The sequence below is a fragment of the Aspergillus sclerotioniger genome (assembly GCF_003184525.1).
Source record: "Aspergillus sclerotioniger CBS 115572 chromosome Unknown BO94scaffold_25, whole genome shotgun sequence".
Classification (NCBI taxonomy): Eukaryota; Fungi; Ascomycota; class Eurotiomycetes; order Eurotiales; family Aspergillaceae; genus Aspergillus; species Aspergillus sclerotioniger.
The window spans coordinates 217,597-242,766 of record NW_020291015.1 but is presented as its reverse complement, the minus strand read 5'-3'; the positions used below and the strand labels follow the sequence as shown (position 1 = coordinate 242,766).

At 49.6% G+C, this 25,170-nt stretch overlaps 8 protein-coding genes, 1 non-coding gene and 1 pseudogene across 10 annotated transcripts; 2 read left to right on the top strand and 8 right to left on the bottom strand.

Annotated features, from left to right (window-relative positions):
• Positions 1–82: 82 nt before the first annotated feature.
• BO94DRAFT_537861 (MoaD/ThiS family protein) lies at positions 83–698 on the top strand. The gene is made up of 2 exons (XM_025612368.1): positions 83–514; positions 593–698. The coding sequence occupies exon 1, from the start codon at positions 216–218 to the stop codon at positions 486–488; it is 273 nt and encodes a 90-aa protein (XP_025464590.1). The 5' UTR covers positions 83–215; the 3' UTR covers positions 489–514; positions 593–698.
• BO94DRAFT_537859 (uncharacterized protein) lies at positions 533–1,935 on the bottom strand. The gene is made up of 3 exons (XM_025612367.1): positions 1,498–1,935; positions 1,089–1,420; positions 533–1,031 (listed from the first exon to the last, which is right to left on the bottom strand). The coding sequence occupies exons 1-3, from the start codon at positions 1,654–1,656 to the stop codon at positions 932–934; spliced, it is 591 nt and encodes a 196-aa protein (XP_025464589.1). The 5' UTR covers positions 1,657–1,935; the 3' UTR covers positions 533–931.
• A 364-nt stretch (positions 1,936–2,299) lies between these two features.
• BO94DRAFT_185333 (FAD-binding oxidoreductase) lies at positions 2,300–4,704 on the bottom strand. Its single transcript, XM_025606003.1, has 8 exons — positions 4,540–4,704; positions 3,978–4,487; positions 3,820–3,933; positions 3,687–3,772; positions 3,389–3,640; positions 3,311–3,339; positions 3,071–3,266; positions 2,300–3,018 (listed from the first exon to the last, which is right to left on the bottom strand). The coding sequence occupies exons 2-8, from the start codon at positions 4,471–4,473 to the stop codon at positions 2,701–2,703; spliced, it is 1,491 nt and encodes a 496-aa protein (XP_025464588.1). The 5' UTR covers positions 4,474–4,487; positions 4,540–4,704; the 3' UTR covers positions 2,300–2,700.
• A 586-nt stretch (positions 4,705–5,290) lies between these two features.
• Positions 5,291–7,063, bottom strand: BO94DRAFT_522557 (cytochrome P450; the record flags this gene model as incomplete). The annotated part of the gene is made up of 5 exons (XM_025610188.1): positions 6,852–7,063; positions 5,948–6,801; positions 5,776–5,883; positions 5,554–5,720; positions 5,291–5,462 (listed from the first exon to the last, which is right to left on the bottom strand). Exons 1-5 carry the CDS (start codon positions 7,039–7,041, stop codon positions 5,291–5,293), a joined length of 1,491 nt encoding a protein of 496 aa, XP_025464587.1. The 5' UTR covers positions 7,042–7,063.
• Positions 7,064–8,923: 1,860 nt separating this feature from the next.
• BO94DRAFT_498136 (acyl-CoA synthetase) lies at positions 8,924–11,404 on the bottom strand. The gene is made up of 5 exons (XM_025609341.1): positions 10,726–11,404; positions 10,362–10,663; positions 9,402–10,309; positions 9,116–9,348; positions 8,924–9,063 (listed from the first exon to the last, which is right to left on the bottom strand). Exons 1-5 carry the CDS (start codon positions 11,087–11,089, stop codon positions 9,023–9,025), a joined length of 1,848 nt encoding a protein of 615 aa, XP_025464586.1. The 5' UTR covers positions 11,090–11,404; the 3' UTR covers positions 8,924–9,022.
• Positions 11,405–11,554: 150 nt separating this feature from the next.
• On the top strand, positions 11,555–12,245 carry BO94DRAFT_537855 (BolA family protein). Its single transcript, XM_025612366.1, has 3 exons — positions 11,555–11,760; positions 11,816–11,922; positions 11,988–12,245. Exons 1-3 carry the CDS (start codon positions 11,713–11,715, stop codon positions 12,160–12,162), a joined length of 330 nt encoding a protein of 109 aa, XP_025464585.1. The 5' UTR covers positions 11,555–11,712; the 3' UTR covers positions 12,163–12,245.
• A 596-nt stretch (positions 12,246–12,841) lies between these two features.
• BO94DRAFT_588377 (syntaxin) lies at positions 12,842–14,041 on the bottom strand (the record flags this gene model as incomplete). The annotated part of the gene is made up of 5 exons (XM_025615883.1): positions 12,842–12,906; positions 12,964–13,243; positions 13,297–13,763; positions 13,827–13,980; positions 14,036–14,041. 5 exons carry the CDS (start codon positions 14,039–14,041, stop codon positions 12,842–12,844), a joined length of 972 nt encoding a protein of 323 aa, XP_025464584.1.
• Positions 14,042–17,492: 3,451 nt separating this feature from the next.
• Positions 17,493–19,795, bottom strand: BO94DRAFT_185162 (peptide MFS transporter). Its single transcript, XM_025606002.1, has 3 exons — positions 19,426–19,795; positions 18,939–19,279; positions 17,493–18,885 (listed from the first exon to the last, which is right to left on the bottom strand). Exons 1-3 carry the CDS (start codon positions 19,455–19,457, stop codon positions 17,507–17,509), a joined length of 1,752 nt encoding a protein of 583 aa, XP_025464583.1. The 5' UTR covers positions 19,458–19,795; the 3' UTR covers positions 17,493–17,506.
• A 2,287-nt stretch (positions 19,796–22,082) lies between these two features.
• Positions 22,083–22,168, bottom strand: BO94DRAFT_t237 (annotated as a pseudogene). The gene has a single exon. The product of its transcript is annotated as a tRNA-OTHER (tRNA).
• Positions 22,169–23,100: 932 nt separating this feature from the next.
• BO94DRAFT_t236 lies at positions 23,101–23,185 on the bottom strand. Its single transcript has one exon. It is a non-coding gene; the product is annotated as a tRNA-Thr (tRNA).
• Positions 23,186–25,170: the final 1,985 nt, after the last annotated feature.

Genomic DNA, 25,170 nt, shown 5'->3' with positions numbered 1-25,170 from the left:
CCGGCCCTATCAGCGGACCCCGCACGGCTTTGCTCCGTCTCTTCCCCTCCTCTTTTCCCTTCCCCTCCAAATTCACCCCCAACAAGCTTCAGGCTACATACAACAAAACCTACCACCCCAACCACACACAAACTACACACCCCATACAGACACCCCAATCCACCACCTCACCATCCATCCATCCATTGCAAAAACAACCCAACCACAACAACACAATGTCCACCATTAACCCCCCAACATTCCAAATCCACTATTTCGCCTCCGCATCCACCTACACAGGCAAACAGACCGAGCGACTCGCAGCCCCGCTACCGCTATCCCTCCTCTTCGATACCCTAGATTCAATGTACCCCGGGATCAGGGAGAAGGTGCTCTCCAGCTGCGGGGTCAGTCTGGGGGATGAATATGTTGATATGGTGGAGGATAGTCAGGTTGTGATTAAGGAGGGAGAGGAAGTTGCGGTTATTCCCCCGGTTAGTTCGGGGTGAATGTTTTCGGGGAGTTGGGGTTTGAGGTGAGTATAAGGGAAGGACAGAGAGAGTGTGTGTGCGTGGATTGATTTACTGATTGATGGTTTTGGTTTTGGTTATAGGTAGAGGTATAGGTGTGTATAAGTACAAGCATAGGTATTGGGGAAGTCTGGAGTATTAGGGTTGGAGAAGACAGGGCAGAACAGGGCAGAACAGGGCAGAACAGGGCAGAGCAGAGCAGAGCAGGAGAAAAGAGAAGCGAAGAACAGAAAGATTAAGAAAGATACAGGACAGGATAGGAAAGGAAAGGAAAGGAAACGCGTGTCGAGTCGCCATCACAACCACCGTCATCATCATCAGCATTATTAGCCTCGTCACCGTCATCGTCGTTATCCAGAATTCAGCATATCATATTGCACATGGCTGCATTGCACCAATGGTTCAGATCCGATCAGATCAGATCACACAGATCGACCCTCTAGCTTCTCCACGCCTGCACTTGCTGCCTTCTTCTGTCTCCAGAGCACGAGGCCACAAATTCCCGAGAAGAAGAACATGATGCTACAAAAAGCAGATCATTAGCTCGTTCCATTCCAACGAATACTCTAAAAGACCCACCACATCGCGATACACAACCCCCAAATAGACTTGGCCTCTAAACAAACCGCCTTCGTCCCACCAATCCAACTCGTGTAATCCACCTTGCCGCTCAAATCATCCAGATAATTGCTCAAGTGCGTGGAAAACGTATACGCCGAAGACCCGTCACTCGTCGCATAATTCTCGATGTTATTGCACTGCAGATAGGACAGCGGCTTGCCGATGATGACCGACACGACGATGACGGCGATCAGGATGAGGGTGTCGAGGATAGCGGTTGCGAGGAATGGGAGGATGTTGTCCACGAATAGGATGGTCGTGATGAAGGCATAGATTGCAGCGATGCTGGTCTGTCCAGCGTTCATCAATTGGTTAGAGAGAGAGTGTGTGTGTGGATAGGAAGTGGTTTGTGAGGGGGGGGACTTACGACTGTGATGGTCCCGATGAAAATGGCGGGCGGCGATGCGCTGTTGGAGACGATCTCGGCGATGAAGTTGGCCGTGAGACCGATGATAGCAATGAGGGAGCAGAGTTGGATGATGCGGGCGCAGAGGAAGGTTGCGCCGAGGAGGCCGAAAGGAGCCATCTTTCTTCTTTCTTTTCTTTTTTTGCTTCTCTGAATGTAATTTGATCTGCTCACTTGGATAGATGGATGTATTATAGCAGAAATTGCTTGGGGACACTTCCTGAGAGAGTGAGTGGTGTATCTCAAGCACACAGAAGTAAGGACCGTGAAGACTGGTTAATATATCAAACAATCAAACAATCATGCGAAGGAGAGCGGACAATCCAATTCAAAGGAATGTACAAAGAGAAAGGAAGAGAGAATGTATAGCTATCCGTATTAGTATAAGCAAAGTGACACAAGTCAATGTAGACAAAGAAGACTCATCCTCAGACCAAGACAAGACACCTTATATACCTTCCCATCTACAAGGAAAGAAAGAGCTCGAGTTCCAGACCCAGACAAATTTAGCTACAGCCAGGTTCTAGGTCCGATCGATTTCTCTTGACTTGGATCCCCGCCCTCTCATTGCGTGGTGAAGCGCCGATGGCACGGCACGTAGTAGTCTGGACTGGCAGTGCAGACAGGGTGCGCTCTGTTAGGGAGGTGAAGCGAGCGCTTACCAAATAGAAAGCACCTACCTGGATAAACCTGTTTAGATACCCGCTAGCTATCAAAAAGAGTGACTGCAGCTAGTAGCTCCCTGATCTAGCTAGGGCTGGTTTTTCCCTACTCTGGCGCTTAGAGACCCCATCGCGGATTTGTTCCTGGCCAACAGCCAGCAGAACTTATTTGAACCTGAGACCACCGGCGTCAGGATGATTGGCGCGGAGGGTATGTTGAATTGATTGCAGTGGTGGAGGAGCGGCTCCGCCTCGTTTGGTTTATGCAGGGTTGCTTTATATCCATTCTCTGATGATGTGTGTGGATGGAGGCGCCTGCAGTGCAGATCGCTCTCGCTCGGTCTTCAGGTAAGCCGCTTGTCGCTATATTAAGGATATGCAGGTGGATGGATTGAGGTTTTGTGGAGAAGGATGTCGATTCAAGATATACGTTCCGTGCTGGAAGGATTGACGGCACGGGCTACTCCTGAGCAGGTATTGGCTGCGAGGGACGCAGCTTCATCTACTCCAATCTCCAGCCACCGCTGGTGCGCTTTTGGAAGAAGCCCTCAGGGTCATATCGGCGTCTAGTCTGTCGGGCTTGTTCCGTCGTGCGCAGGCGCCCCCAGTAGTCCTGTGCGTGGTTGGCATCGTTCATGAAGAGGGGTCGGTAGACGTTGGGTAATATGCCGTTGTCAATATATTGGCTGGTAATGTTGTCGAAACCATTGAAGAGGCTCCTGATGGCCGTATCTATCTCTTTATCGTGTCTGGAGAGGTCATAGGAGAAGTCAAATTCGATCACGATGTAGTCTTGGTCAATCGGGAAGTCAATCAGATCCTACATCACCCCTGCATTAGCGGATGCTAATGGCCTGATTATAACCACTTACTCCGCCTCTCGCCTTGGCTTTGCTAGTGATGGCTTTGGGCATCGGCTGAAAGGCAAGCGAGCCAACCATGCCCGGGACATCAAGCACTGTTTTGGTGACGCTGTGCCAATGGCGATAGTATGTGCGCAGCACCTCTGCACCAACACTTTTGTCGGGAAGGGGTGCTGTCTCAGTAGCGATGGCGTATCGCTTGCCACTGTATGATGAGCATGTGTTAAAATGCAGACACACTGCACTTACTGTAAAATGAAGAAGTCGTTGTGTTTGAGCTGTGCAGGGTCAGTTCGGTCTAGCAGCCAATCTTGACAGGCCACGAACCAGATCGTAATATCTATTCCACGTCTTGGTGGCATCAAGTGGACCAATGGCTGTGAAGTTGTCAAAGACGCCCTGGGGGGGCTTAGGGCCATCATAAAATAGAAACATGATCCAGGTATCGAGAAATGCAGCGCACTCCGCCGTCAAAATGATGGCAGCCTTGTCATCTGGGCAGTATTCAACGAAGTCCCGAAGTGCCTCAAGAATTTGAGGACCTTTATCTGAAGCAAAGACGTAGTTGCCTCCCCAGACCTGACAGGATCAGCAGGATTCAAGACTAGGGAATCATAAGATGGACCTTGTGATCCTGCGGGTGTGTTTGGAGAGTGTACGCAGTGACAATGCCAAAGTTATTTCCACCTCCCTTCAGAGACGTAAAGAGATCTGCTCCTATTAGTCAAATCCTACGATGTCAATTGCCCAAAACAGACCGGTGTTTGCCTTCTTGTTTGCATTCACAACAGTCCCATTTGCCAAAACAACCTCGAAGTTGATGACATTGTTCGCCGCCCATCCGTATTGTGAGCTCAGGAAGCTCATCCCACCTACACAAGTTAGAGTAAGAACTGTTAGTTGCCAATGGCAGTACCTCCGAGCATGTATCCTCCCACGCCTACACCGGCCATACGAGCACCCACCAAAGTTCGACCGATTCCATGTAGTTCCTTCTGGGCATTCCCCCACGAGAGTCCCGGCCCGATGGTTGCGGTTTGATCATCAGAGTTATATAATACTTGGTCAAGGTTCTTGGTTGCTATGAGAAGACCGTCTTGAATGCTAGCAAAGCCATTGTTGGGCATGTGCCCTCCTGATTTCACGGCAAAGAGAGTTTCGAAGTGGTGGAGCTCCTTCACGACCTGTGACATTTCTAGTGCGTTTGATGGAGCGGCGATACATGTCGGACGGAGATCACCACAAGCAGTGGACCAATATCTCCAAAGGTCAACGTTATAGTCTAAAGTGAGAGGTTCTTCGACTTGGATCCCGTCTGCTTTCAGCTTCGAGCATATATCTGCAGCTACCAGGGTAGCCATGAGAACTGTAATCAAGATCACAATAATTGGCCATCTCGATAGTGAACTCATGGTGTTTGGGAAGACTGGAATACATAAGCAATTTTGCAACACTGTCGAGCCAGGATATACTCGTACGCTATGAGTGCAATGGGTGATGAAAGGATTCGTAGGTGCCTAGAGGTTCGTGGATCTTGTTGGTGGAGACTATGGCAAGATCAATCAAGGATTTGATAGTAGTACTCGGTGCAGAACTGTCAACCACTGTCGAGTCCGTAAAGCAATAGCTTCTCAGCGTGTTCACCTACATGGAGGAGTATATACTGTGTAGCTGCTTCAAGAATGCTAAATGCACATGATCAAGCTGGTCTTCGATATCAGCCTCGGACCTCACTATACCTGCAAAAGGAAATACAGAGAACCCGTAGCCTTCTCGATAGACCAAGTTGTTGGATAGCCAGGCACGAAGCTATACGCTCTAATATCAGTGACATTGGTACATCGTGAAGGATTGCTTGCTGCGCCTGTATGAATATCCACCGAGGCGGGGGAGAAAGCACCTCCGTCAATGCAATGGCTGGAAGCTATATCTTGATGCAGCTGCACTTTTCGAGAAAGATCTCCTCAAGCTGTAGGATTAGGAGAAAGTTGCTCGGGGGAGTGCAAGACGATCAGATCAGTCTGACCGCCCTGCCGGTGAGGGGTAGAGGGGCAACCGGCGGGCAGTATACTTCCTTTCTTTCTACGCTGTTCTTACTTACTATCTTCCTTTGTCACCCAAAAATAAAGCTTCTATCTTTTCTAGACATCTTGTATCATGATCGCAGAAGATACTACCCATGTCTAAATGGGCCAACTCGTGAGATTGCTGACCCTGCAGTGATCCTCTTCATTGAGTGACGCCAGCTACTCGAACGTCGAGCGTCCACACCCCCTTTTCCGGACGCTGTACGACCATCTCACGTGCAAACTCCATATCTTCAGGGCATGTCCCGCAGATTTCTAGGTCAAAGCGTCGCACAATGGACGCGAGAGTCATATACAACTCTGCATATGCCAGGCTGGGTATACAGTCAGCTCAATTTACTTGTTGGGAACGAACTGAAGGGCGAGGAGGTACGGGAGAACAAAAGTGAAATAACACTCACTCACTTCATGCCAATACAGATTCTACTGCCCCGTGTGAAAGGAACAAGATATCTGGTAAGGTTGTCTCCTCGCTCAGCAGCTTGAATCCATCGCTCGGGGTTGAAACTTTCTGGATTAGGGAAGATGGCTGGGTTTCTGTGGATGAAATAACTGATTGTGCTGACCGGAGTCTTACATATCAAAGTGTCAGCTAAGATACATTATTTCGAGACAGGCGGTGCTCACGCCAGGTGGGATGCTGTGCCCCTGATAATACAGTGTCTCCGTGGGTGCGACTCGTGCTGGTCTCAATGCCGCTGACCCCAGTCGAAGAGCTTCGTTGACTACAGCTGTCTGTTCAATATCTCTGAAATTAGTGCCTGCGGCTACTTTTCGATCATACGGATTTGTCACATACCAAGTACGGGAGCTGCTCCAGCTGTGACCAGTTCGCTTCACTGGTTGCTGTTGGCATGAGTTGTTGTAACTCTTGCCGGAGTTTGAGATACATATTCTTGCTTTGGAGAAGGTGGTATATCGCAAACGTCAATGTTGCCGCTGTGCTTTCAGTCCCCCCAATCAGGACGATAAAGCTCTCGTCGCGCAGACGAGCCAGGGACCGCTCGGAAGCAGGGACGGAGGGGTCATTCAAAGCATGGTAGATCGTCCTCAGTTTGAGAGAGCCATGGCTTGATATGGCTTCCTCTGATTGGTGAGCAATCTGTTCCTGCATATCATAAACATTTGACAGCGCCGGACGAATGAGGCGCATGAGACGTCCAGGCAAAGCCTTCGTTAACGTGGGAATACATGGAAAGAATCTAAACAGATGGCATGCGCTAGTGCCTTCGGCCATGATCTCCCAAACCATGTTTCTTTTCGCCAAGTCTCTGTCTTTTAGGTATCCATTATCCTGACCATAAAGATAGTGGGTGATGATGTCGCCCGTCAGGGCAATCAAGGCAGTGCTTAATGTGATCCTAGTTCGTTCTGCATGTGCCCGCTCAAGGTGCCGTGACAGAAGGGAAATCTTCTCATGAAGGACGTCTGAGAGCTCAGATACAGACTTCTTTGAAAAGAATGGATTCAATGGGGCTCGACGAGCACGGTGAAGGTCATGGTCGATAGTTGCCAGCGCCGCATACGATGATGCATAAGATGACACCAAGCCCGTGTCCTTCTCGCGCTTTCGTCCACCTCCCGCATAGATCTCATCGTACATTGATGGGTCAGAAATGTGAACTTCCCGTGGATTTATTCGCACAATCGGCCCTATAGGCATTCTCAGTTTGGTGAACCATTGGTGGTCTGGGACACCCTACCATATAGTCTATGCATGTTCTCAATTTCCCAGATGAACTTCCCACCACGAATGACATTATGATAGAACTCGTGAAGGTGAGTGGCTGCTGCTAGCTTGGGTCCTGGGATCTTACTAAGAGGATGAAAGTAGATCCGGTAGATGGTTCTCGCGAAGAGATAGACAACTGAGAGAAGAATAAGGGTGTACATTTTGAGTAACCGTTAGTTTCCCTTGCCCTCTGATGCAGAATTTACTACCCATCAACTCCGATCTCATGTGGGCATGGCAAGACATAATATACCCATTATTCTCTCAGATATAGTAACAATCCCTGCATATATGACATGCATCCAGCTATGAACCCCCTCAGATGACAAGCGCTAACACCCAGCACACGTTGAAAACGGCACAAATATCCGTCTAATGCCATGGGTGCCTCTGGCCAGACCGGACTCGACTCATGTTGCGATAGGTAAGCTTCCGCAAGGTACCTCTCGTATGGGTTCTGTTCCTATTGCGGCTGGATAAGGCCCCCCAGATGCCAGCGGAGCCGTCATCGGCCATGAGACCTCTGGGAAATGGCTCACATATCTTGAGTGACGCCAGAGAGCCGCTCTAACCGGGACAGTGTCACTGGGAAAAGCAAATGTGTCGTTGACGATCCCAATTTCCAACCCCGCCGGCCAGGAAGACGTTCCTGTTTTGACCTGCTGAGATCAGTGTGGCTGGATGAACAGACATCTTGCAGCTTGACAGCATCAGTGCGGCTCTCATAAACTTGATCGTGCTTTCTATGCTGGCTTCATCCTTTTTGAGGTGGATATTCACCGATAGTCAGAAATGGTGGTTAGTCAAGCAGTGGCAGTCAAACAAGCGATGTGCTTCAGCACTCCCTCTGCCTAGCAGCTGTACCACTAGCTCAGTCATGTAGCAGCGCTGCTTTATTAGGTGCCGATTCTTAAAAAAAAAAAAAAAAAAAATTATGCCACCCCTTCGTCCAACATGACAGTACTAATATAGACAAATGACCACTGCACCTTCCTCCATACGAACGCTAGTGGTCCGTACGGGTAACCGTACTCCTGCTATTCGCCTGATGGCCGATATCACCCGCATAGTATCGACCAGTAGGCTATCACATCTCCATCACATTCAATCTACTCCACGGTAACACTATTATTATAAACTATCACAACCACTTAGGACATAAAACACAGTAACAGTACCGCGATTCCAAAACACTCTATCACTTATATAACCACCTCTAGATCAAAGCCCCCCCCTCATCCCATATTCTCCGAACCCCACCCACTGCGAGCATGTCCGTGCCCCATGGACAGTAAAGGGGTCCGTGCCCCCAAGACATGTATGTACTGGCATGTTTGCTTCCAAACCACAACCACCCGCCCAACAAGAAGCAAGAAAAGTAATATTGACATAAGCCACCGACCAGGGATTGTTGATACGCCATATGTTTTAGATTGTTTGTTTATTTATCGCGTTAGCTATCTACTCTAACTCTCCTCGAATACGTACATACTACCTACCTACCTTGATCACATTAGAAGTACTGTTACTATTACTTAAAGTAATACAACCCCAGCATCTCCCAATTCTTATCGCAAGTAAACTTATTGTAATATTTCATATGCAGGGGGGGGGATAAAGTGAAGCGAAGCAGGCAACAAATGTATCAAGCAGGGAAGGAAGGGGAAATTAGTGAGGCTTGGATGTGATGCAGGAAGACGTGCAGGAATCACTTCGCTTGTGGAGCGATGGGCGGGATATTCCGCTACTGGATCTGGATCTGGAGGCAGATGCTCTGAGTGGTCGGGTAGTAGGGTGGTTATCTGTATCCTGGGATATATGTGCTACAGAAGTAAGTAGCGGTGGCCAACTACGTGGAAATTGCTGGAGGAGGGGGGAATGGGGAGGGGGTTTAGTCTCGGAGGGGACTTGCCTTACTTGGTGGTTGGGGGCCTGCTAGGCCCGTTCCTATCACCAACTTATCTCTAGCCAGACACGCGAAAGGAACGGGGTGCTCGTGTATTTAATTCCTACTTATATCTACTTATATGTATAGGGACTCATCAAATGCACATCTCATCTATATTCAGCATACAATACACCATATATCCAAGATCTATGTATGGATTGCAGTATCACACATAGCACATCACAAAATCTGTACTATATGCCAAAAACCTCCTTCACAAGCATCTTCTTATTAACTATACAAAAAGTGTGTTAGCAATGACCAGGTCCAGGAAAGTAGGCACTCACCCTTCCCCATAGCATTTCTTGGTATAGGCCCATCGAGAACCTTCATTTCCTGAGGCATCTTATAACTAGCCAGGCGGTCCTTGAGAGCGCGGCGCATGTCCAAAGCGCCCCATGTCTTGCCGTTGCGCCCGGTCTTCTTTGCAACTTCGGGTCTCAGAACGACAATAGCGGCGACTTTCTGACCCCACTGGTCCGAGGGAAGACCGACGGCGGCGGCTTCGGCGATTTGGGGACTGATAAAATTTGGTTAATTGCTGTTAGTTGAGGTTGGACGACGAAGACTCACAGGGATAGCAGTTCCCGCTCTACTTCCAGCGCGCTGACTTTCTCGCCGCCGGACTTAATGATGTCGACACTCCGACGGCCTTGGATAAAGTACATGGGTCCTTTGGCCCACTCGCCGCTGGTTCCCTTACCGGCATTGTCGACAATACGACGCGTTGCGACGTCTCCGGTTCTAAACCATTCGCCTTTGCCATCCTCGCCAGAGACAATGGACTCCTTGGTGGCCTTTTCATTTGCCCAGTATTCCTGGAAGATGGTCGGGCCGCGAAGCTGGATTTCGCCTTCACGCTCTCGGCCATTGTTATCGCGCTCTTCTCCTGCATTGATGACCTCGTTGGTATCCGTGTCCACCAGTCTGGCCTCCACGAATGGTAGTGGCCAGCCAACGCTACCATCAACACGATCTGCAAAGTCGAGTCCACAACTGATAGCCATTCCAACCTCGGTCATTCCGTAGCGTTCAAGAAGCACATTCCCGTTGCTGAGATCCTGCCAGGCTTTCTTGGTGGGCGTAGGTAGGGCTGCGGAGCCGGAGATGTTGAGGCGCATGTTCTCGGGTGAGATGCCTTTCCTTGCCGCCTCCTGGATATCAGGGCTCAAGCCAGGGAACGAAGAGAGCAGTCGGTTGTAGATAGTGGGCACGGCAGTCAAAAAGGTTATCTTGCTTGTCGTTGGAGTAGCCGGTAGGAATGGAGCTGCCAGCCTCTTCCACACGGCATCGGTGTTGAAGGGAAACATGAACTCAATGGAAGATCCTGCAAGTATGGGGGTGACAATCGCATTCACGGTGCCGTGGATATGATGCAGGGGAAGCAAATGAAGTAATCGATCATCAGGGGTGTAGTTCCACGCCTCAAGGAGAGACGCGGCTTGTGCTGTCAGCGCTGACTGAGGGATCAGTACACCTTTCTAGTTTCTGTTAGCCCAGCCTCCTAGTTATCGCAAAAGCAGGTAATCCTACCGGTCTGTTAGTGGTGCCAGAAGTATAGAGCATCATCCCACCACGAGATTTCGCATTGAGATCCTCCAATGACACGGAACCCGAGTTATGCGCGCCCACTTTAATCTTGTCCTTCACATCCAGAACCGGCACCCGATCCAGACCCGCCTTGAGAAGATCTTGCGCTTTCCCCGCGTACTTCTCCGTAGCAACTAGCACCTTTGCCTGAGAATTATCCATAATATACTTCAATTCGCCAATTGGAAAGGCCGGGGAAAGAGGTAGGGCAATTGCATCGCTAGCAAGAATAGAAAGAAGCGTCACTAGTACACCAGTCAGCGAGCGACATTCCAACAGAATGTAAAAGAGGCAGGAAACACAGTACCTACGTAGTCGTAGCTATTTTCAGCCAAAAACGCGACTCTCTCGCCAGACAAGCCATCTTGTTTACCCCCAGCAGATCCGATCAGCCTTTCTTTCGCCTGCAGTACATCCGCAACCAAATTGCCATATGTAAAGGAACGAGCAGACGCGCTGTGAACAACCGCGAGATTGGACTGGTCGTGATTTTGAAGAGCGCGGAAAAGAGGTAGATTCGGTAGGGATGAAAGCGATCGACGAATAACAGGAGCTACTAATGACCGGAATCGATGATTACAAGCCCTCCAAGCTATAAGGGTCTGGAGCGGAGGTCGAGACGAGGCTGCTGAGCTCCGCGAGAGGAGCGGCATCAAGGTGCGTCCTGGCATGATTGATGAGATGACTGAGGCTTGTATAACATGACCCCTTCGTCACTATATGTAAGGGTTGTAAAGCCTCAAAGAGCAGGCATGGATACCCAAGGCAAAAGATAAAGGCGGATTGCAAGCAGCGCGCGACGGGGAAGAAGCGCATCGGAGCTTTACGGTCTCGGCTCGGCAACTTGGCGGTGCTTCGCTCCGGATATCGGTCGTTGACGCAGCTGAAGTAGGCATGGTAAGGTTAAGAAACTGCATCGAACCAGTCAGATGCAAGTGTCGGCCGTCTGTCCGGGAGAAAGATCGTGGAAGCTTCTGTCTGACAGCCAGGGCGAGTGGAAGAGGAGCAGCAGCAGCCATCGGATTGCATGCCGGACAAACAAACCGTCACTCCGCTTGCTCCGCACCATTCCCGAAACAGTAACCCGCCGTCTCCGACCAATTGCGGTCCCTCGATTCTCATCCATCAAGCCATCCCCAGACCAAACTCACCCTTTGCGCACGCCGTACAAACCACTTTCTTGCAATTCAAAAAGCCAAGAACGGCTCTCCAGAAACCACGCCCCTCAATGCTCCCCCGCAGCAGCCTTCCAGGCTTCCTACCCCGCCGTCTATTCTCCCTCACTACTTCCAGAATGGCCTCCACCTCCACTACCCCCATCGAAGATCTCATCCGGGAGAAGGTCCGCAATGCATACCCCCGATGGGCGATAGCGATGCTAATTTATGATTTGCTAGATGACAACCGCTTTCTCCCCCTCCACCCTTATCATCCGGAACGATTCTCATCTCCACGCGCATCATGCCGCGATGCGCGGGGCGACTTCCAAAGAAACACATTTTCAGTCCGTCCATTCGCTCCTATTCCCATCTGGTAAAACCTGGTCTAATCAATACGTATGGCTTCTAGCGTCACGATTACTTCCCCCTCTTTCCAGTCGAAACCCCAGCCTGCGCGCCATCGTATGGTCTATGCTTTGTTGAAGGAGGAAATGAGTCAAGAGGGAGGCATCCATGCGCTGCAACTGCGGACAAAGACACCGGAGGAGGAGGAGCGGGAGAAGGAAAGACAGGCCCAGGCTTGATAGACGGCGAAGGGTTGATATTGTTCACTTGGTCTGCGATACCCACGAATGCATATACAAAATCGAACAGGTGCTGTGCGAACCACAGTGCTCGTCCATGCACCAAATACACATAACAGGACACATTATTATTAAGGTAGTCGATTATTACATGGTTCTAGCGCCAAAGTAGGGGCAACGAAGAGACTCTAATATATACACTGCGATAGCATCATGCGCATCCTAGCCAACGAGCTGCGACAGGGTTCATCAGGTCGCATACGCCCCAAGACGCAGAAACTATACACGACCGATCAGTGGATACAGAAAGACAGAGACGAGCAAGCACAAACAAAAGAGACGATCGGCAGGTGACGTGCTTTTCAAACCAAGAGAAACAAACGACAAAGTGGTATAACAACAGAAGAATCACAACAGGCGAACGACCCTCAAATTGGCTTACCGTAAGCGTAGTCAACAGAAGTAGAGCACTGGACGAGAACAAGGTACACAGACGATATGAGGTTCGTTACAGCCTTGCGTAAACTTGAACGGAGAGCGAACAGAAACAGACCAAGGTTCGATACCTCAGAGGGTATCTTAGGATATGAAGGACATTGGCATGGCGAAGCGTTTATCAGAGCGAGGTCGAATCATCAGATCAAGCCAATTATAGCAGGTTGCCAGAAGATTCACCGGCTTATGAGTGCTTGTTCGCTTCGGTAACACCGACGGCAACACCAACGATGATGGCAATGATGATAACTAGGGATCCGTGTCAGCTTGGCCTATATATCGGAGAATAGCATCGGGACCACTTACTGACGACAAGCAGAGCATACCACTTCCACTTCCTTGCCCGACGAGCGCTGGCGATAGCTTCCGTGATCTGGTTATTCGCATGCGAAACGTTCTGTGCGACATTGTCTGCGTCCTGGCTGATCTGCTCCACAGCAGGCTCCTGCTGATGAACAAGCTCTGCAACCTCCTGGTACAGTCGGCCAAGCTCCATCATGTCCTGCTCAATCTTGCGAATTGCGGCCGATCGCTCCAAAGCGGCTTGTCTCGCGTCGTTGGCCTGTCTAGTCCGACTACCAGTGACCTAAAACGGACATGTTAGCATCGACTTTCCGATACTTCTCTGAAGAGGCGTACCTGGAAGCTCTGTTCCTGACCCATCAGGACATTGTCAACACCCTGCTCGATTTCCTCGGGGGAAGCTTCCGGGTTGGCGATCTCATAACGTCTGCGAACTTGTTCCCTCAGGCGCTTCTGGAAATCGGACTGGCACCTCTGGTACTGTTCGATCTCTCGGCGAAGGTTCCGGCTAGTGACGTCGATCTGGGTCTGTACACGGTTGTCGCCGGAGCCGGGGGTCTGCTTGACCTTCTTCAGAAGGTCACGGAGGTAGCGGAAGCCGTTGTTAATCTCATCCTCAATGTAATCCAAAGTCTGGCGAGAGACCTGGTCTTCCTTTCCGGTGCTCGAGTCCAGCAAAGCGTTCTGAGCGGCCGCAAGCTGGCCCTCCCGCTTGGCGCGGAGATCCGCAATACCATCGTTGATCTCTCTGCACTTGTTCAACATCGTTGTCGTGTCAACGGGCGTGTCATAAGAGCCCATCTCTGGATGTGCGAACGAATGTTAGGCCCTGGTCGGGTCAAGGTCATGGAACGTGGTGCGCTTACCATAGGTGCCATTTCCCTGCTCCATAGCATTGGAGTCGCTATAGGGATTGGCGTCTTCTTGTCCATAGGGGTTGTATTGGCCGTAGCCGCCTTGGTTGCCACCGTACTTATTCGACGGGTTAGCAGACCCTTGGGAATGCGCGATTTGTTGGTACTAAGGGGAGGGGTAGCAGAGGAAATCAGAACGAAGGCTTGCTAGGTCAACCTACACTCATGGTGATATTTATTGCGATCCTTCAATACTTGAAGTCAAATTGCTCGTATGGTCGTCGCTTGAGACAGGTCAGTCGCGATGCAGTGTGGTGACCGTGGTGACAGGTCGCAGAGTGTATTCCGAAAGGTGGTGGTGGGTGGGTGGTAGCTCGGGGTCGTACGGGAAACGAGAACGATGAGTACGCGCGAAACGGCGACAAATTGCGACTACCCCAAAAGCGACGAAAGGTGGACCAAAGGTTGAGGAGAATTAAGTCCAAGAAGGGAAGAGAAATAAGGTGGGGGGGAAATTGAGGAGAAAGTTGCGAGAGTAGCAGGCAGGAAAAAAAGCAGAGGAAGTGAGTGAGTGAGGTAAGAAAGGATGGGAAGGACGAAAGAGTGACGGGTGAGACAAGGCGGCTGAGCCACTGGCGGCTGCGAAAGGCAGTGGACGGACTGGCTCTGGCCCGCAGATGGCAAATACTACTAGGTAGTAATCAATCACTGGGTAAGGAACGACTGGAGGTTAGGGAATGGGAATTAGATGTGAGGGACAATGAAGAGGAGAGGATAGAGGATGTGAAGCTGTTTTCTCTTGCACTCAGTAGATCCTCTCGTCAACAATCAGGGGTGAAACCTCCCGACGATGGGTTTTCTCGATATTATTAGTAGGGGGCTTCCAACTAGCTGCACAGGCCGGCCGGCGATCCTCGAGTCCCCTTTTCCTCGATGATGATAATCAAAACATCCACCGTCGGCGGTCGCTGAAACAGCTCGGTCGGGCCTGAAAGTGGAATCGAGGGAATGGGCTGAAGCCCTGGAGTCATGCTACGGTGGATCAAGGCAGATATTATGCAGTGGACGATCGTCGCAATTGGCTGAAATGATGCTATATCAATTATCTATCATCATCACCGCCCGGTACTCCGTATATCTAGTAGTTCCCTCCTCGCCTGTGGAATCATAAGAAGAGTGGCCCTGACAGGGATTTTTCCTTACTTCCAGCTCTTTGCTTTTTATGCCAAGTCTGATTGTAAAAGCCATCCTTTGCAACCAGACCGTCCAGAAGAACCTTCCAAGACGGCATCCACACGGAGACAACAAAGGAATTAACTCGAGAGCTATCTACACCGTGTCTTGAGCTACCTACCTATCTACCTATCCACTTGGTTTGGACCAGCCCCCAAAACCGACCGACCATCGGCCCTGCTGTGTCCCACCCAGCAACCAGCACGAGGCAGACCACATGTAGATACTAGATAGATGGCTATATGACCTGGTACCAGATAGAGCTTCAACGGTCTCCCCACCCGCCAGAACCTCTACGCGCCCAATCTACCCCATACGCATTCCCGACTCTAGACAAGCAATGAATCGCGAGGGGAATCTCTAGTATTCATTAGTGCTAATTTCCCTTGACGCCGCTTCTCCACCCCGCGCAATCACCCAATCTCCAGCGCGGCAGAACCATCCCGTCAAGTTTCATCTGCTTTATTCGACGATCGTATATTTCAGAATCCAGATAGGATACTGACAGAGTCATAGTACCTACATTCCACCACCCCAAACAGACAGATAACGGTGGACAACACACCAACTTTCCAATACGATAATCGAAGATTCCACTGCAGCTAGCTCCACTGCGATCCTTCTTGGCCATCCAGGGCAAAGCCTGCCAGCCTAACCCACAAGCGAGAGTATAATTAGCAACGAACCCCATTCGACTGCAGGCGCGTGCATCCAGGCTCCAAGTCATCGAGGAATGAAATGTCGGTGTCTAAATGGCAACGTGCGCACAAACCCTTGGAGCCGCATCTGGCACTGCCCCCCAAAGGGCCAAAGTAACTAACCTCAGGCAACCGTTTTTCCATCATCCGGATTCCGGTCAACGGAACCTTATCATCATGGATGTGGCTTAGCAGTTAGCTATAGCTGCCTATGTCGATTATTTTTGATATCTAGGTACTGCTGGGCAAAATCCCACAACTGATTATGTAGAACCACCTGGCCCAGTTCTTCCATTCTCATGTTGTGACACGACACGTGTGACCCTAAGAGAAGAATGCATCACATGCAGCCTAGCATTAACTTCCAGCACCAGTGGACAATTCTCCCGGATCCCTGGCATACCATCATATGGGACGGAATGCTTGATTCACATTAAACGAAGAGAACACGATCATGCAACAAACCTTAATTACGAGAAAGAGATTCAATTATCACACAGCAACTAGCAAGTAGCACATGCATATCTGTGCAGTGCGGCAAGGGAAATATATCTATTAAACCTCCGTGCCTTCTGTACTTTAACCACCTACATAGGAGTACATAAAGCACGGTAAGTTGATAATAAGCAAGGTACACACCCATCCCATAAGTTATAACATGAATCATTCTAGGCCTGAGTCTATGACAATTCCCTAATTTATCTAATTCACCTACTACATCTTCAACCCAATCCAAAAGCAAACAGCCATCTTATGCCACAAACCAATGACTGTACATAAACCCAGCACAATTTTAACCCACCCACCAACAAACTGTACAGCTAAGAGCGATGAACCACATCCATATGATACACCCCCCAAACCCACGGAACAAACCACCCATCCCAAAAACATGGTCCATCCCAGGCCACAAAACCCACAATCCAAACCCACTAACACGAAGACCCCTACCTACCCCCTCCTCAAAAATCCCCTCTTCTACCTATTCCAATCCCATTCAATCTCTGATCTCCGAATCCATGGGTTCGGGTTGGGCGGATGAGTACTAGATAATCGTACCGGTACGTGACTCATGCGCATTCCATTAGATAATTGACAGTAAACGGTTTTTCACAACCACAACCACAACCACAACCACAACCACAACCACTCTATGCCCTACATTTCCTCTCATTTGATTCACTTACGTATCTGGAAAAAATTACGAACTACGATAAGTATCCAGATATATTTGGTTGCTAGGGTACTTTTCCTCGCGCTAGGTCGTATTCGGGTCTGAACTGTGAAGAACTGCCGGCGAGTTGTTCACCGCAAAATGAATATCCGTTACCTAAGGAGTTTATCCACCAAGGTGGTTTAAGGTACTAGGTGCTTGGTAGATGCAGGTACATAGTAGATAACAGGTTCCACTTACCGGTGTAGTTTAATTTGGTTGAGTGGGTTGTTCGAGAATAATTTCAGGCACGGCTCGGCGACGGTGGAGGACCGCTGCACAGGCAGTTTATCCGATGATTTCGCGGGCCAACGCATTATACAGGTCAACATTGGATGTCTCAGTCAGGCAACTTCAAATTATATTTAATCATCATAATAACAACAAGTTATGCATAATCGTACATCGTATGTACACCCGCTCTCCCCTCATCTGCTCTGCAGGTGCTCTTACGCGGGCCTGCGCGAGATCATATCGCGTTCAGTGCGTATACACAAGAACTGCGGGTCAAGTATTATAATACATTAGAATGGTAGGGTGGTTGGAGCTTAATTCTCCTGCTCCTTCTTCTCTTCATGAGCCGGCGTGGGAGCGTCCGCGTCATCGGCGTCGAGCGCGTTCAGCTGATCTTCCTGGTCGTTCAGGTGGTGGTACACCAGCCAGAAGATGATACCGGCAATGAACGAGGCGCAAGCCAGACCCACAAACATCCACATGATAGCAGGGTCATAGGCAGCGGGAGTCAGGGCCTCGGCGAGAGCGGAACCAAATGCGTTGGTAAGGAGGTACATCGACTGCACGAAGGACTTCATCGACGGAGGAGCCTTGGTGTAGGCATACTCCAGTCCAGACACCGACGCGAAAATCTCAGAGAGACCAATGAAGACGTAGGCGGGAGTTTGAATCGCGATGTGAACGTGATTGCCAGTGGTCGATCCATCAACTTCCGAAGCGTCGCACAGGGGATGCTCGTAGCAGGGACCTGCGGAATAAATGAGGTGCTGAACAATGGCTGCGTACATCATAGCCAGAGAGGCAACGACGAAACCCAGGGCGATACGGGTAATGGGCCGGAAGCGAATGCGCAAGCGACGCAGCAATGGGTAGACCAGGGTCTCCAGGATGGGGATGAAGACGATGATAGAGATAGGATCAAAGTTTTGCATGAGATCGTTCGGGATTCCATGACCCTCCATCTGGCCGGCCTGGGTGACGAAGTTGCTCGAGAATTGACCGTAGACAACCCAGTAGATCGGGTAGAAACAGAACACCCGGCATGCGACCAACGCACGCTTGAGCTCGTCAATAAAGTGGTCGTCCCAGGGTAGGTTGGTCCTTGCACCGCCGTTGGCCGCCTGCCAGCTGGGCTTGGGAGCATCCATGTTGCGGCTGACAATCATGATCCACAGGGCCTTGAAGGCATCGGTGATAATCGAGCCTTGCGGAGGGCGGACGACGTAGTACTTGCGGCCAACGACGAGCACCAGGGTACCGACGGCGAACATGCACAAGCAAAGCAGGTATCCGGACCAGAAGCCGATATACTTCTCCATGTAAGGGGTTGCCAGCAAAGACAGCGAACCCACATTAATACAGCCATAGAAGATCATGTAAATGCGCTGGATCGTCAGGGAAGGATCGATAACAACCCTCTCGCCCTTCGGGGTAGTCGAGATTGCCATCTTCTTGCGCTTGTACTGGTCGGCAATGAGGGGGGCAACATTACTCTTGATACCACCAGTGCCCAGACCAATGATCAAGATAGACACGATGAAGCCTCCAACGCCGGCGCCATGGCTGAGAGCGGTGGGGATCGAGGTGCAAACAAGGATGAGCAGACCGACCAAGTAGATGATGCAGAAAACCACAATCGTCTTGTATTTGCCGAGGTATTGGTCAGCGACGATGGCACCGATGATGGGAGTAACTGGCCAAGACATCAGTACGTGAGTCCGAGAGCGTATGAGATGATAAACGAACCATAACACCAGAACTGGAAGAAGGTGGTTAGACCAGTGGCTCCCTGATGGCCCATGCCCAGGGCACCACGTCCCTCACTTCCGTCTAGAGGGCGGTCGACATAGTTCTGGAACATGCCAGACATTCCATAGTAGGTGAAACGCTCGCACAACTCGACAACCGCGACTAGCCAAGCAGAGATAGGCAGATGTTCGGCGACATGGCGAAGAGTAGCGGCCTCTTCGGCGTTGGGTTCTTCGCCATCGGGAGTGGCACTCAATGCCTTCTCGCTAGCCTCAGGAAATTCTGTCTTTTCGTTTACGATGCTGTCGGAGACGGTAGCATGGCCCTGTTGTTGCGGCCTGAGATATAAATTAGTACTGGGGTTAGGAAAGTGATAGTAGGGTGAGCTGCGGCGGGTAGATGACTTATTGGGTCATAGGCCATGAAAACTGACATGGCATGATGGAAAAGTGAAAACTGAAGCAAGGAAGTGGTGGACACTTACTGGGTGATGCCAGCCTCATGATCTCCAGACATATTTGCAGGGACCAGGCAGGAAAATCCCAGGGACGAGCGGGGGACTGGACGCAATTTTCCTCAGGAAAGGTAGGTAGGCACGAGATCCTCACGAGGGAATCGGCCCTCACCTTATACTGGTGGTGGGAGATATAGAGAGGTAGCCGAAGCGGGACCGTCTTGCCCCGGCGCGACCAATGACTACCATGAAACGACCATGTCCGTGGTCAAGTGAGGACCAAATCGCTTAGACCTAGAAATGATTCCGGATGTAACCCAAAGGCCGGAGGCGACCCTCGATATGACAATAATTGACAAGCAGCGTTAAGCACCAGCCGAGATGGCGGAAACCTGCCGTGATTGGCCCGCCGGTCCAAAGCCCGGCTACAGAATGGAACGCCAAGAAGTCGGAGTTTGCCGGTGAGAAGGCGACGAATTCTTCCAGAGTTTCCACTCCCTCGTGGCTTCCCCTCACATGGTTTTCCAATTCCTTTGTCCCTTCCTTGTCCGTATGCCCAGCATGACCACAAGAAATGTCTCAGTCTCAGTTCCGTCCCAACAAGCCAGTTTTTCCTCCCTTTAGTTCAAGCCGCCGGATCGCATGTCGACTGTTGCAGCGGATTCATCGAGTTGGACGCCAAGCTGCAAGAGGGCTTAATCGTTGGTGCCGTCGGTAGAACCACCGCATGCGGAACGCGTTAGGTAACATAAACCTTTAAGCTGTTGACCTGCCGATAAGCCTGGCGTGTCTCATTCGTAGGCCAGCGGAGTACGAGACAAACTCCGTCGATGTTCTCGCAGGGCGCAAGGGCGCTGGCGGTCGGCACATCCAGTTCAACGTCCCCCGCCCATGAGACGATCAGCAGAGAGCGGCTGCAACGTCGGGTTTCCCCGCGTCCTGGCGATGGTCGACTCCGTATGGAGTGTAGATGTGGCCCATCAGCTCTCTCGCGTTGATTCATAGTTCATAGGCGTAGGATGTAGCGTCCCCGGCCAAGACCCTGCCTATCTTCCTGCTGGATTGTAGCCACGGTCATAGCCCTGTTGGAAGCATGGTGATAGGAGGCGGCGAGTGAGACAATGGCCCCCATCGAGCGCGGAGGTGGGAAGTGGGAACACAATTCATGACGGTGCCCTGGCAAGTTGATTATTAGTCTTTCATCTGACTTGCAATCCTGGATGTAGCCATATGCAATAAAGCAAAGCCCTCTGCAGTCTGCTCATGACGACGATCGAGGCATTCCTAATTGGGGTGGAGTTCGTAGCCGACCGGCTCAAGCCGCCCAAAACAGGCCAGCAGCGGATTTGTGCTGAGTGATCATCCGGCTATAGAACGGACTGGCATCAGGCAATCACTGGAGCTGCATTTTAAATGCACTTGTAGAGTACTTTGCATCTGTGCGACTGAATCAAAAGGAGAACGACTTTAATTCATGCCTGGAGACAAGGAGACACGCAGGCAGCAGAACTCGGAAGGCGCGCCCGTTGTGGTTAAGTATCCTCCCTACCTAATCCTGGCCTTCCGAAGGCCGACTTCGCCCTCCCTCAAACGGTGATTCGTCATCCGCGGCCTCGCTGGCTTTGTCCTTTTCCGCCGAAGCTGACCGGAAAACAGCCAACGATATGTCCGAGCCTGCTAGAATTGTACTTGGATGATTGGATCGTCTTCTTCTTATCTGGTCAATTCCATGCACTAGACTCCAACACCTCCGATGTTCGTCCGATCTGTCGACAATATCGAGCCTATTGGGGATGGCGTGCTTGCCAACCTTGGAGACTTAGGGCGATAATTGGATGAGTTCCATTTCTTGATGGCCAAGGAATTGAGTCTTAATATGTGCCTGGCCTCTTCCTAAACGCTACAATGACTCAGTACGGGGTACCTGCGAGTGACTCCTACGGACACGGCTTGTCGCTGCCCCAACGGGCTTGGCTTGAGGTCGACTCGAGATGGTGGCAGAAATAAGGCCAGGATGATCTTCAGGGTCCCCTTCGTTGAGCTGTGGAATGGCTCTGTTGGAAGAGGATCTCGACACCCAAGGTTGTTCATCCCTCCCGTACTCAAGCCTGCGGTACATCAGGATTCACATCAAGGATTCTCTGTTCCGTGGAATCACACAAGGTGTCGGCCGAAAAGCTGAACTTGAAGCCTCGTCAGGCGGTTTGTATGAGATGGGGACTAGGGCAGCCTATTGGGCATGAAACAACCCTTTAATGCTCTTAAAGTAGGCGATCACTTCTTGTCAAGCTCCGCAACTCCACACATCGGCGCAAAGCAGGAGACTGTGAGTCAACAATTTGCGTTCTTTTACTAAAGAACTTGGTACGTATTTGAGTAACAGGCAGACTACAGACCTGTAGACATTCTGAACCCAGGTGAACAGGATATTCATCTCCACTATAGTCTTAGGCTGAGGGAATGCTTTGACCTTACTCGTACCAGACTGGAAGCATGGAGGGGAATGTGGTATAGACTCCGACCAGCATGGGAGCAAAAGACAGGAAGGAAAGCCAAAAAAAAATAACCAAAAAGCAAAACTGAAAAGAAAAATAGATGAAACTATCCCCCAAAAAACAAAAGAGAAGAGTGGAAGGAAAGGCCTTTAGAGAAAAGGTGTTTTTGTTTGCTGGCAGAAAAAAAAGGGTTGCCCCCGCGCGGATTCGAACCGCGGCCCTCTCCTAAGAATACTCATAAGAATAAGTGGAGTACTCTGCCACTGAGCTATCTAGGTATGGGCAGACTCAGTCTTAGTTAACTGTTTAATTGGCTCGTCCCGCCCCGCTGCCCCACCTTATGAAACTGCTAGGACTAAACAGTCCACGAGGTTGATGGACGGCCATGTTATAATGCAATATCTCATCCCAATTCATCTTGTAGTAAAGATATCAGAGTCTATTGTTATCATTATTATCGGTGACTATTTCTACCGAGCTAATGCTCTGTGGTGGGTATAAATAGAATGCTCACGAGCGAACTCGTCGCGGTTCTTTCTAAAGAAGACTAGATAAGAATAAGTGAAGCACTCTACCACTATGTAGATAGGGTACCTTTGGTTTCTGGGAAACTGACTATCTAACAATCAACTACAGCGAAGAGTCCAAGCGACCGTTCGGCAGGTGGAAGAGGAAGAAGCGTTGCCCCTACAAGGAGCCAAGCCATGGACCTCTTCTTACTATGTACTCCGTGTATAAGAGATACTGTGCACAAGTGGAACTCCAATTGAATGGCGCGGAGCATTTAATAATACCTATTGTAGCTAGCGTCGTACACATGGTTTGGTATCTAAAGGGTTAGTTAGCTGAGGCGAAGACCTCAGGACCTTGAGCATGATGATATGAAGACTGATTGATATACACCGACCTCATTGCCAGAGACTTACCTGGGAAAATGTGACGCGTACATAGTATATCACAAATGATACGCAGAAAAAAAAAATAGAACAAAAAGGGAATGTGCTTTTGTGCAGTCAAACTGCAGCCCTCTCCTAACTCCTAATAGTATTTGGATACTTAGTGGATGGAGCATTCTACCACTCAGTCATTACTGGGGATGTTCTACTAGGCACTAGATAGAACCCGGGACTTTCATTTGTCGACCCGTCGGCCAAGTATCCACCCTTCAGGGAAGGGCCACACACAACAGGGAGAAAAAAAGAAGACAACATGCCCCCACGCGGGATTGAACCGCGGACCTCTTCATGGCAGTATTGTCATACGAGTGAAGCGCTCTACCACTGAGCTACAAGGGCTGTCTGTTGAAAGTTGTCTTTAAACTTTGGCCTACATACTACAGCTAAATTTTCTTATACATGGTTTCCCAACGGCATTCGCCCCTGAACATAACAAATACCTAGATATGTTGTGCATAAAATCAGTTCATAATTCTTTTCATATATTAATTCATCTCTCGAATTCATATTCCTCAAATATCTATCCAATCTCTCTTACTTTGCCGTATATCTACTATAACCAGCGCCGAGCTAGCTATACCAAGTTTATCGTGCACATAAGATATACAGCTGCTTTTCTCGCTCAAGGCAGAATAGGATAGATAGATTACCAAGTTCAGTGATAAACAACGAAAGAACACCAACAACGGCATGCCCAGTAGAGTTTATCAAACAGGACAACCTGAAAACTTCCCTATAATCGTGAAAAATGCTACGGTTTAGTCCTTTTGGTAACGAAGCTCGATTTCGTAGTGAGATTGCATAGTCCGCCGAATGTGGCTAACATGGTCACTACGATAAAGACTTCAGTATGATGATGAATGCGATGATAGATTGAAGCTATCACAAGAGAACAATATTCAGTGGGGTGATTATACTTGGGTTAATGAAAGAGATCTGAGTTCTGCCCCCAATAGTATCAATGTTTGTCCTTGCTCCTCTGCCGTGCTACGGCTCTGATGGCAGAACGACGCTCTAGGTCTCTGTCTCCTCTCCAAACACGCGAGAAGGATCAAAATTAAGGAACCATATAGATAGGTAGCAGCCTAGCTAAGTGATCTTTAGGATATAATTTAATAATATCTATCGAAAGGTAAAAGAAATAGGGGTTAGGAGCTCTACCCACCTACAGCGGAGCAGAAGAGACATCTTCGATCAATCCCGGCTCTCGCAACATGGGGTAGGCATCGACCTATGATTATACTCGATATATTTATAACGTCTACCAGTTTTATGAGATTGCTATAGCAACGCCAAGGATTATTCTGAGCATGAGGTACCAGACTGACCACCCCCGACTCCATTCTGCTATTGATACTTATTGTCCAGGCACTTCTGCGACTTGTAAGTAGACCACAATTCTCAGCCGAGCAATAGCCAGTCTATATATGTCAACTATTGTCTGTCCCCTCGTAATGTAAGTAGAGAGAATGAGGTTGGAGCATCAATATATAGCGAACACCTCTTACTCTATATTTTGCTACCCGGGGTCATCTGCAGTTTATGGACGTGCCCTGACTGATTGGGATCTGATGGCCCTTATGACTCCTTGATTGTCTAATCTCCAGAGGAAGTCTCCACTCAAAATACATACTTATTATGCCATGCCTATAACCTTGTCTCAGCCCTTCTTCCCATGATAGTTTGTCCCCTAGCTTCCCCCCTCAGATATCACTACAGAGCATCGCTAAAGCCATGACTGGCTGCCGAGCCGTTTCCATCATTAGTTCATAATCACGGAGTGGCCTTTGGGCTACCTATCCTTACCAGCTCTTCTTTATCATACCCCCCGATTCACTGTTTATCTCAATTAATCGCCATGCTCTCACTTCACGTACAGGACAACACCATCATCTCAAGACTCCTATAAATGTGAAACTCACATCTACGAGTACAAGTTTCCAAGGGATCCTACCTCAACGTTCGAAAGTATGTTCAGGACGCATCCCACGATGTAGGATAGAACCAAACCATCAGCCACCGCAGCATCACTGACAAGGAACACAAAGGACCAAATCCACATGGGAATCTATCGTGAATAGAAGCTATCGTTGAGTTGCGTGCCAACAAATCAGTGAAAGTTGTAACCAGCAGAACTATGCTCTAGAGACTTGAGTAGAATATCAGAACTTCCTTCATACTATATAGAATATCACTGACAGCAGGCAGCTAACATTATCTATAACCCCGTGAAACAACAATATGAGGTCAACCGGCCGCCTGTTCTTGGTGTTACTCATAGTACTGCGAGGATATCTACAACAGATAGTATTAGTTATTCCGCA